The sequence below is a fragment of the Neofelis nebulosa genome, chromosome 7 (assembly GCF_028018385.1).
Source record: "Neofelis nebulosa isolate mNeoNeb1 chromosome 7, mNeoNeb1.pri, whole genome shotgun sequence".
Taxonomy (NCBI): Eukaryota; Metazoa; Chordata; class Mammalia; order Carnivora; family Felidae; genus Neofelis; species Neofelis nebulosa.
In genome coordinates, this window is record NC_080788.1 from 30,570,873 (window position 1) to 30,583,420 (window position 12,548).

At 39.7% G+C, this 12,548-nt stretch overlaps 1 protein-coding gene across 1 annotated transcript in view; it reads right to left on the reverse strand.

The window, feature by feature from the left end:
* The window catches only part of TSPAN3 (tetraspanin 3), a 29,102-nt gene extending 16,637 nt beyond the window's left edge, over positions 1–12,465 (reverse strand). The window contains exon 1 of the mRNA XM_058736961.1: positions 12,251–12,465. Coding sequence (XP_058592944.1) covers positions 12,251–12,313 — 63 coding nt within the window. The 5' untranslated portion in view covers positions 12,314–12,465. The remainder of the gene's footprint in view (positions 1–12,250) is intronic.
* Positions 12,466–12,548: the final 83 nt, after the last annotated feature.

Genomic DNA, 12,548 nt, shown 5'->3' on the forward strand with positions numbered 1-12,548 from the left:
CCTCAAAGAAATAAACTTAAAAAAAAAATTAACATATAAATCATTAACCTCCAAACTAGAAAATAGCCTTCTACAATGATACTAGAAATATCATGAACTCTCTCACATGAGAGAGTTTATTTATGTCTAGGGGACCCATTTAGCTTGGGCAAACCAGATCAAGACATTAGCTTGTTTAAAATCAGGATGAGGCAAATAAAATAAAGCCCCTGATGAACAAAGCTGCTCTTCCTTGCTACTCACCTCAGATTCCATTACCTTTCAAACACCCTGAGAGAAAAGTTATACCCAAATGTACCACATATTCTCACTTCTGTACCTCTCTGCGGCTCTCTTTGGAATGCCCTCTCCACATCTGCCTGAGAACTCCTTGTCCCCATTAAAATGCAAATTCTTGACCTTTTCAGTTTTTCAGGCTGGATTAGGTGCCCTTTATCCACTCACCCCTTACATGGCTCTAACAGCATTTGTTACAACTGTTGCAACTACATTTATCTCAGCGCGCGCTCGCGCGCGCACACACACACACACACACACACACACACACACCCTTATTATAACTACGGGTCTCAGTATACCTTTAGGGCACAAACTTTGCTCATCTGTCTTTTAGCCCTGTTAACACCACCCAGCACCTAAAACGGTGTTTGGCACAATCAGTCAACATTTATTGAGTACAATTCATCTCATCCTTTCCCTTGAAATCACACCCCTGCCCCATTTTTATCATTAGCTTTGGTGTTTTTTTTCTCTTCAGTCTAATATGTATAGTGTTCAGTTCACTATTCAAACATGATTTGGCAACTTAATCTATTTTACTAAATTCCTGATGGCCATCACATCTGGAATAGATTAGTTTATAAATGCTGCACTTAGAGCAACCATGCCTGTTCAAAAGTTCTCAGAGTTCACTGACATACTTAATCTGGGGGTATATTATTATGGGATGAAGGCAGGTATAGGAAAGGGAAAAGAAGAAAAGTAGCTTAACTAATGACAGAAGTACATGGACTACTGAACATTCTTACCAAATACTACTTTTTCTTTGGTATAAAGAAACTATTTATCTGCAATATAGAAACACACACATGTATGTATACACATATTTTGCTAAATACTTTCAGTGTTCAACTGATTTAAAAGAAATCCTAAATACAAATTAATCAAATTGTGTGCAGTTTGTCTTCACTAGTCATCTTTCCATCCTTTGGGTTCTTAGCTTTTCTTACACTAAAAGGCAATATTTATTTCTTAAAAGGCTTAATTAAAATAAACACAATGGGGCTCCTGGGTGGCTCAGTCAATTAAGCTACTCTTGATTTTGGCTCAGGTCATGATCTCAAAGGTTCCTGAGTTCAAGCCCCACATTGGGTTCCACACTGACCTGCTTAGGATTCTCCTTCTCCCCCTCTCTCTTTGCCCCTGCCCTGCTTGTGTGCATGCTCTCTCTCTCTCTCCCCCTTCCTTCATCTCAAAATAAATAAAACTTAAAAAGTAAAAAATAAGTAAAAAAAAAAAAAAAACAACTCCATTTTGAGCTTCTAATAAATGAAATTTTAGTCTACAGAAATATGAGTGAAAACAAGATAAAACTGGAAAATATATATACTCAGCAATTAATCTGAGGCACAGACACTGAAATACTTGCATTTTAAATACAAAATGATGAGTTTTCCACCTGAAGAGACTCACACTTGGTGCTGCCTGGGAATGGGCCAAGGGAAATGCTTCCTGTGCTGCTACCTTTCACCCAGACTGAAGCACTCAACTGAAAGTGACACTCTGAGGAAGCAGAAAAACAAACCAACAGCAGATACAACCAGACATGTAACAAATGCAATGGAAGGCTAGCAGGAGATGCCATTTGTAAGGCTGCCTGTTTTTTTTCCTAATAGACTTGAGAGCAGTATCTTTTCCCAAGCTGCAAACCAGTCAACATCCAATTCACACAGCAGAGCTGAGAACATAACAGAACTCTATTTTGAACACATAGTGGGAAACAACTTACTAGTTACACACCAAAGCAGAAACTGTGCTGATTGCTGATATGAGAGTATATAAATCACATGACTTGGAAACACAGGCTTATTTCCTAAATAGAAGACAACTTCAAAATTTTCTTTTAATGACATCTGTATAGGGTCTATATCTTAAGTTGAATAAACAACTTTATGAGGGGTGCCCGGGTGGCTCAGTTAGTTTAAGTGTGCAACTTCTGATTTCAGCTCAGGTCATGATCTTGCAATCATGAGATTGAGCCCTGTGTCAGGCTTACACTGAACGTGGAGCTGCTTTAGATTCTCTCTCCCTCTGTCCCTCCCCCACTCACACTCTTTCACTCTCTCAAAAATAAAACTTAAAAAAATAAAATGGAGAAAATTCAAAGAAAAAATAAACTTATGAAATGACAAGTTTCTTTAAAAATATAGGGTAGGTGTCCTAACAATAGATGAAGACCTAAAAACAACAATAAGAAACTTCTTTAATGACATCTAACCATCAGTATGAAAGACATAGGTAGAGTTGTATGGTAAATGGAGGGGAAGCAATAAATAATTCTGAACTAGTATGCATAGGGACTTTGTTGTCACACATGTTTAATATAGGAGTTATGGCTATTAGAAAGGTTAAAAGGTGAGCTGGGTTAAATCCTGCTTTTAAAGGGTCAGGATGGGATTGGGATCTATCAAAGGATCAGGACTTTGCCAGCAAAGCAGCTGCAGAGGGGGAGGAGGTACAATAGAAAAGGAGATGAAATGTAGAACTTGGAAGCAACTGCACTGCACTGCTTTAGTCACCACTGAAAAAAATCTGAGCTTATAAGGAGGATTTGTGCCAGGACAGTATACTAAAAATATTCATCCTTTTTACAAAGAAGTGAAGGGAAATTTAAAGAAAAGGCTGAGGGTTGAAACTACCAAAAGAATAATTTTTTACCTTTTAAAAAACGGATGCCCTAAATTAAGTCACAGAATTTTAAAATTTTAGGAGAGCCAGTGTTTTTCCACACCAAGCTGTTCCTCTAAAAAATAAAGCTACCTTGCTATAAAATTTTGGGGGGTTCCAAAAATATGGTATTCATTTTATCCTTTAACCCTTCCACTACATACACACAAATGTAAAATATCTTCTAAAGTAAAAAAATTTCATTTTTATACAAGATTGTTTTTTCTATAGTTTAGACACTACATAAACTATAGTTGTCTATAGTTTATAGTTGTTTTGGGTTTTGTTTTTTTTTTGTACTTTTCAAATCCTCTGTGAAAGAAACAGCTGATGAAATGCTGAAATACACAAAACTACAAAATTCTTTAATTTCCTAAGGAAGAAGGAATATGAAACAAAAGGGGGCACATCAACCACAGGGAAGCTTGACACTGGAACGTGGGCACTATTAAAAACCAAACAGACTTGTTACAAGCTAGGAGATAACAGCTCTGCTGTGAAAAGTGTACCTGTATGGAAGTTCAGAAGCGTGAAGGTGAAAGCATCCCATAGAACATTTGGGGGAGGATAAAGCAAAGAAGAATAGAAGTGATTTTCTTATAGTGCTGTAAGTCATGGATTCATGTCTAGAAGTGGCAGGAATCAAGATGGTGTAAAGATGAGGGACCATGTGAGATCTCTCAGTTAAAATCACAATGTCTGACAAGTTCTTGTCTGTCTTCGTCAACTCCTTCTTCAGACTAATTTTTGCCTCAAAGAATCAACTGTTAAAGTAAAAGTGATTGGAATGTTGGGAGAAAACAGTCAAGAAAAGGAAAGGGGTAAACCACTGTGTTCTCCAGACTTTGTAAGAGAACAGATTTCAAAAAAGAAGCAGAGGGTGAAAATACCAGCAGAAATCCATCTTATGTACATCTTTTAACATTTAATTCAGTTTCCTGTACAGTCATACTATTTTTTATGTACCATACTTCTCTCTTGCAAGGAATCTACTGGTAATTCTGCACAGGGTATTTCTGAAAGCTTCCCCAAACTCCAGTTTTGTGCCATTACAAGTGTCTTAAAATCACCTTAAATCTTTTAACATTCTACATACCATAATATTCTCTAGTCCAGACATGTTTTGTTTCAACTCTTACTCTGATAAAATACTTCATAGCATTAAACACAATTACTCCTTTACTAACTCCAATGCCTGTATATGTCGTTTACTTTCTTATCAACTTTCAAGAAAAAAAAAGACTACTCCAAAGATTTCAAATCCTGTTTCAGAAATTACATCTACTCTTACCAAGACTTTCTGAAGCTATGAAAATAATTACATCATTGTCTAACAAATTGGTCAGTAATAAAGCCAAGCAGTATTCAAACGTAATTTTTTAATGAATGCACAAGTGAGGGAGGGGCAGAGAGAGACAGACAGACAGACAGAGGACCAGAAGTGGGCTTCGCACCTACAGCAGAGAGCCCTATGTGGGGCCCAAACTCACAAACTGTGGGATCACGACCCGTGCTCAAGTCAGATGCTTAAACAACTGAGCCACTCAGGTGCCCTAAGCCAAGCAGTATTCAAAGAAGTGTGAGGGTACAGAGAAAAGAACTGGAGTAAAAATTAATACAGAATAATCTTTTTAGAAAGCAATCTGGCAACACATACCAATCTCAGTATTTATGCTTTCATACCTATTTTTTTTCTAAAGGTTTTATTTAGAGAGACAGAGAGACAGAGAGAGAGAGAGAGAGAGAGAGAGAGAGAGAGCGCCAGTGGGAGAGGGGCAGAGACACAGAATCCCAAGCACTAACAGCGCGGTGCCCAATGCAGGGCTTGAACTCACAAACCCTGAGATAATGACCTGAGCGAAAGTCAGACGCTTAACTGACTGAGCCACCAGGCACCCTGCTTTCATACCACTTAATTCCACTTCTAGGAACCTATCCTGAAGAAAATAAGTCAGATAGAAACAAAGATTTGTATGGAAGAAGGTATGTTCATCAAAATGTTATAATACTGTAACAAAATTATAGCAAAAACAAAAGAAAAAGAAAAACCCTGGCATCTAGAGGCATACTTGGCATTATAGCCTTTACATATTTTGTTAAAGCATAATTTAATAATATACTTGTGTTGTGATGGGGGGAAAACATATATCACATACAGACATTTAAAAAACACACTAAAATATTGTTTGTCTCTGCATGTGAAATTATGGTGATGTTAGTTTGTTTTAAAATACTTTTTAGGGTCTTCTTTAAAAAGCAAATATATTATTTATAATAAAAAAAGTAAAATATTTAAAATTATATCTGAAATTGAGACTGTTGTTCCCTCACAAATGAATTCCACCAACATGAAACACGAATCTCTTCAACCCCAAATACTTTAGGCACTTCTGCCAATCTCCCCTGTTTATCACTTTTCTCTGGTCTCCTGGCTTTGACTCATTTTCAGATGTTTTCTGATTATCTAACACATTATTCTTTTTTCGCCCCATAAATATCACCTTTCAAGGAGACCAAGTAAAAAAAAGAAAATATTCCTACTTAGGGTCACAAAGTTTTGACAATAAGCCACTCCTGTCATCATTATCTATGTCACTGCCACTATTATTTAAAAAAAAAATTTTTTTTTTTAGTTTATTTATTTTTTGAGAGAAGGAGAGGGAGACAGAGGAGAGGGAGAGAGAGCAGGAGAGGGCAGAGAGGAAGAGCAAGAATCCCAAACAAGCTCCGCACTTGAGTCCCCCAGATGTGGGACTCAAACTCATGAACCATGAGATCATGACTTGAGCCAAAATCAGGAGTCAGATGCTTAACCAACTGAGCTACCAGAGCCCTGTCATTTATTCTTAAAGAAAAAATATTTTAATCCTTTTACGCCGCTATAACTTTGATGATATTCCAGGGGTCATGTTCCTCAATTCTGCCTTATTTTTACTTTTTCTGTATTCAGTTTTTTATGTCACTGTTTATCTAGTTTAACAAAGTTGTTCACTCAATCCAATTATACCTATCAGTTAAAAAGACCCAAAAGTTTGGGTGGCAATGAAATTGGAGATCAACCAATTGCCAAAACCAAATTATTTTAACAGCATGGAAATGCTGTTTTCAGATTATAGGGCTCTAAGGGTCATCTGAGAAGCATGGAATTTAAACATGCACTTTTTTCCTAAGACCTTCTGTCCCCATAACCTCCTCTGACTATAAAAAGTGTCAGTTATTACTACAGGAGCCTGGGATGCATAAATTTTATAGTTTGTCCATCTTAATCAGCAGCAGCAACAATGTAAGATACAATATGCTGGCATTTACTACAAACCGCCTTTAGAAAATTAAAAACAAATATATAAACACAAGTAATTTTTCTCCTCTACCAATTCTACCAAACTATTAAGGTAGGGGAAGGAGAAGAAATAAAGAAAGACTTGAGACTATCCATGAGTTATCTGAGGGGGAGACGGGGAAAGTGTGCCTAGAAATTAAATTCAATAAAGTATTAGATGATTTTGCCTGTCTGCTCCCTCTCCCCATGGGCTGTTACAGAATAGGGACTATGCCTTTTTTGCCTTTTATATTTCTCAGAAACAAGTAAAGTATAGACATTCAACAAGCATTTATGAGTGAAGTAAAGCACAGATATTCAACAAGCATTTGTGAATGAATGATTCTTAGGGTCTACTTGTCCGATGCAAGTATAAATTTTATGGAATAAATTTTCTGCAAAAATCCCAACCCGAACTGGGTCTTATGGAATAAAATTCATGAAAATATTTCAATGCATGATAAATATTCTAAAAAGCAAATAAGTATCCAACTAAAGAGAGCTTTCCTGCATATGGTCACCTGGCTGATTCCAAGTTCCCAATGCTGAGTTCTTTCAGTCAATGATTACTCAGAGCCACAAGGCACTTGATCAGTGGACAGATGACTGAAAATGAAATAATATAACTGGAAACATTCAATTTCATAACTGCCAAAGACAAGGTAAGAAATAGATCTATTATGTACCATGACTTGCTTACTGACAAAGTCAGCTTTTCTTCTATAGTGAACTAAAAACAATTATGGGGAAAAAAATCTGTTAGCTGAAGGTGTGTTCCAATGACATAGTCTTTGTTAGAGCAGTCATTCATGATGACAGAAATACAGGAAACAGAGAAGCAAATTCCGGGATGTCTGATGAAAGTTCCAGTTTAAAAGAATCACATTCCTAACTCAAACGTGTAAGATGTGCTGGAAAACACAAAATATGTATAAGGAGATTTCTGACAGGAAGTGTTCCTTGAAATATTTCATTATACATTTTTTTTTATTTTTCTTAATTTATTATTATTTTTTAAATGTTTATTTTTTTAAATTATTTTGGGGTGCCTGGGTGGCTCAGTCAGTTAAGCGTCCAACTCGATTTCGGCTCAGGTCATGATCTCGTGGTTCATGAGTTTGAGCCCGGCATCAGGCTCTGTGCTGACAGCTCAGAGCCTGGAGGCTGCTTTGGATTCTGTGTCTCCCTCTCTCTCCGTTCCTCCCCTGCTCATGCTCTGCCTCTATATGTCTCTCAAAAATAAATAAATGTTTAAAAAAAATTTTTTTTAAATACATTGTTTTAAATATTCATTTTTGAGAGAGAGAGCAAACAGGGGAGGAACAGAGAGAGCGGGAGACACAGAATCTGAAGCAGGCTCCAGGCACTGAGCTGTCAGCACAGAGCCCAACGTGGGGCTTGAATTCACAAACCACGAGTTCATGCCCTGGGCCAAAGCTGGATGCTCTACTGACTGAGCCACCCAGGCACCCTTTAAATGTTTATTTTTGAAAGAGAGAGAGACAGAGAGAGAGAGACAGAGACAGAGCACGAGTAGGGGAGGGGCAGAAAAAGAGGGAGACACAGAATCCAAAGCAGGCTCCAGGCGCTGAGCTGTCAGCACAGAGCCCAACTCGGGGCTCGAACCCATGAACTGAGAGATCATGATCTGAGCCAAAGTCAGATGCTTAACCAAATGAGCCACCCAGGTGCCTCTATTTTTTTTTTTTTTTAATTTTTTGTAACGTTTATTTATTTTTGAGACAGAGAGAGACAGAGCATGAACAGGGGAGGGTCAGAGAGAGAGAGAGGGAGACACAGAATCGGAAACAGGCTCCAGGCTCTGAGCTGTCAGCACAGAGCCTGACGCGGGGCTCGAACTCACTGACCGTGAGATCATGACCTGAGCGAAGTCGGCCACTTAACCGACTGAGCCACCCAGGTGCCCCATTGCCTCTATTTTTTTTTAAACAAAAGCATGAAAACTATAGTTGAAGCTTCTTTTGGTAATCTGAAGATACCAAGTATATTTTTGCCACAAGGCCTACAGGCTATTCCCTGTATTGAATGCCCTCATCTTCAAATCATGCCCAAATCGGTGCCTCCTTGTATTCCAGAGTTCACATCTTTGGAGAAGCCTTCTTTGCCAACCTAAGGCAGCCATTCATTCACTCACTCTATGATATGACCTTGTTTTAACTGTCTGCATAATGCAACACTATCTGATATTTTTGTTGCTTACTTTTGCTTGCTCCACTAGAAAGTCAGTTCTGTAAGAACAAGACCTTCCCTGTCTTTTCCATTGTTTTATCAATAATACAAGCATAAACTAGGTGCTCAAGTATTTGTGCTGTATTTGTTTAACAAAGCAATTTTCTTTAACTACATATATTCAGATAGAAGTGTGGTATGAAAATATTTTTTTAAAGATAAATATTAAAGGTTATATGTGGCTTTCAAATATGATTTGTATGTATAGGGTACTTCATATAAGTGAACGATGATTAGTGAAGGTGCCACATTCTGGAGTTCTTTCTAAAGACACTTAAAAAGTTATCTGACTTTCATGTAGTATTTCCTACCCCCATAGGTATTTTAGTGTTACTATCACCTCTCATATGGATGAAAAACAAAAGTCTAAATAGATATGCCACATTATAAATTCTATAAGCATGGACAAAGTTTTCTCTTGCAGTCAATATAATACCTAAGACACATCAGCAAAATAAATACTAGCCAGTTGGTTTTTTCTTATAGGGTAGAAAAAGTAAAGGCAATTTGTGTAATATGGAACTTGACTGAGTACTCAATTAACTTACGAGAATAAAACCTGAAAATTAAAAAGTACCGATTTAAAGTTTTAGATGAGGCCTCTGGGTCACAGCAAATGACCCACCAAATTAAGAATCCTTTCTGATCTTGGTACAAGGGTGCAGTTAATAGAAGAGGCTGACTATTCCAACAGTCTTCAAAATTTAGTAATGTACCTCAAACACCCCTGTCTTCCATAAATTATCATGGTCTAGCACTAATAAACTTACATTTAAAGCTATGCCACTCCAAAAAGCAGAGATTCAAGTTGTACATGTGATTTCACTTGTCCCAAATTATCTTTCAAGCCTTAACATTCTGGAATTTGGTAAGGAACTCTCTAGTTCCAATAAGGCAACCTTTAGGACTTTAGAAATGACCGTTTGTGCCTTTTCACAGTTAATATTCTTAGACCACACCATCCAAAAGAATCCAGGTCAAGTCCACATTAACAATTTTGACTGGCAGGTCATGTAGTGCCAAGGCTAAGTATTTCAGGTACATATCTATTTCCACAGCTCACTGAACAAACTGCCAACTAAAACAGGATATCAAGATATTAAAAGGTATAAAGATCTTGCCAAAGCAATTAATCCAGTCAGCCATTATCACAAGCAGCCATTACCATCTGATAGTGAGGAACTAGTGCAACACAGCTAATATAGTCTTCACAAAGTTGCTCCAGGGAACCTAGATAAACTTTTGATATGCTCTATGCAGGGAATGTTTATTCTTCCACGTATACGGCATTAAAAGGAGGGAGGGGCCATTATATAAGAATACACTTATTAGAACTGAAGAATGCATTACATTCTCAGGAAGAACCAGTTAACATCTGTTTTATGTACTTCCTCATAATGACCTAATTTTTTAAACTGACAAGTCAGTGTAGTTTACATGAAAGAACTGGCTCTAACCAAGGTTAAAATTAGTATGGTTTAGAGAAAGTGACTTTAACTTGGCTAAGGAGTTCCTTCCCCTTTCCAAATCTTTTAAAATCACATTTTGCTCTAACATCACAGGCTCTAGATAATAAGACAACCTGGGATTGAACACAGGCTCTGCCACACCTTGGGTGTGCAACTTCGCCTCAGTAAACCATAAAGTCTGCATCTGTAAAATATGCATAAGAATATTTACTGCCAGATAGAGTTGCTGTGAGGACACAGACTGTAAAGTGCTCAGCACACTACCTGGGTATAAATACTGAAATCTTAGTTATCATTACTAGCATCATCAGATTCCAACAGTTTGTCCCTAAACTGTTAGGTGGGAGACATGTCTAATACTGTTTCCTCATTAGTTATGTTCCACTAATCCTGCTCTAAGCCACATTTCCCACCCCTGACCCTGCATATCTGTTTAACTTATTACTGCTCACAAAAGCTTTACTATCCTACTAACCTAGAAAAAGGGTATTTTTACTACACAGTATGATTTTAGTCTTGGCAATAACCCACTATGACAAGCACAAGTGAAGTTCGGTATGACCTTTCTCCACAGAGGTCCCAGTAGTAGATACACAATTTCCAAAGATTCATGAGCACTTAGAATTAACTGGTATTTTACAGTAAATGAAAAATTAATTAAAGAAAATGGCTCCTATATGTTTAATATTTTGTTACATTAATGATTCCAGTCCCTGAGACTGAATAGCATAGAATTCATTTGATAGTTTACTCTTCAAAGTCAAATAGCTATGTCCACAAAAATCCCAAGAAACTGTAAAGGATACAAAGCAAGTCTCTACCTAAGTACCTTATTATCTAATTGAGTGTTTCTCATTTGAGGATCACTGAAATATTCTTTTACCTTTTAAAAAGGCTGGTAACTCAAACTAAAGTATGAGAAATACTGTTCTAATTAGAAAAGATCATAGAAATCCCAATGTCACATGTGTGATTTTGAACATTATTGGGACTCTTTCCATCACACCAGAAATACCCTAAAAGACTCTATGGCAGTAAGAGTGTATAGTAAATGCCTTATTACATAGAATTATCCTTTTATGCTACAGGGGTTGGGATATGAAACGCTTCATCCTTTGTTGCGGGGGGGGGGGGGGGGGGGGGCGGGGGCGGGGCGCGGTGGTAAGGAGGCAAGGATTCCTTCCAAATTAGATGTGCGTGAGAAGGAGCAGTTGAATGGGGACACACAAAAGCAAAGTAAGTATGAACATTCAAGGAATGTCTGGGGACTGGACAGCAAGAACCTGGCCAGCCATGAGGAAGGAAAGGTGACTGAGGACTTCAGCTGCAACACCAAGAGGAGGCTGAACCTTATTCTACTGCTGAAGATTTCGGGCTGGATTTTGTTTCTTAAAATGATGTAAGGGAAATGCTTACTATTCATCCGGGTGCAAGGTCCAGATGGACTAGAGGGTGGAGAATGATAGGAACAACACCGGTTATTACAAGTCCCTGGTGAGATAAGAAACCGAACTAAGATGAACTAAGTGGTTATAAACACTCCTTTCTTCGGGGGCGTGTCCAAAAAAATTCACAAGCCACCTTTTATTGAAAGTGAACTCATCGCTTTCAAAATCTTTTGACATCCGAATCCTATTTCACCAAGGTTTATAATCTCAGGTTACTCACGCCCAATGACCAAACAAACATAATGATTTTCCTGGGCAAATAATTATTTGGCTTAATAAATTGAAACCTTTCAGTTTTCTGGGCTGGTAACCAAATAACAAGTTCCAGATACACAAAGAACTGGAAGTCAAAATCCCTCAGCCCTGTGCCGCTAGCGTCCCCGCGTCGCTGCACCGTTTGCTCACACGCTTCAGGACTGCCACTGGAGCTGCGGGGGCTCCGGGCCCTGACAAAGAAAAAGGAGCCTGACCCTTTGGGGAATATCCTATTTCAAGCCTGATGTCCTGAAAGAATCTGCATTGAGAGCTCTCGGACGAGCAGGCTGTTCCAGGGGAAGGGCCGGGGGGGGGGGGGGGGGGGGGGGATCGGCCCAGCCTCACTGCGCGGAGCCAGCCGGTCGTGGACTCAAGAAGCTCAACCGCGAAGGCCGCCCGAGGGCTTCCCTTCACCGCCCTCTACGCCCGGGGCCTCCGTCCCAGCCCGCGAGGGGCCTCGCCGCAGGGCCCCGTCGCCGCCGGGCCCTGGGGCGCCTCAGACGAGGCCTCCCCTCACACGCGCCGCCGGCCCCTCGCCCTTCCCGCCCGGCGACCCCGCTCACCCAGAAGATGAGGTTAAGAAACACCAGCACGGTCTTGGAGGAGGTGATGCCGCACTGGCCCATGGTACCGGCGCCCCGCTGGGGCCCTGCTCGGCGAGCGGGATGCGCTCACCGAGCGAGGCGGCAATGGCGGCGGCGCCTCTCCGCTGGGAACTGCACGGCCTGCGCGGCGCTCACCGCAGCCCCCAGTGCCGTCGCGCAGCCCCGGCCCCAGCAAGCACCTCGCTTCTTCGCGCAGCCTCCGCAGATCCCCGAGCTCCCCGCGCCGCTCCCTGGCAACCGAGTCCCGCCCCCGGCA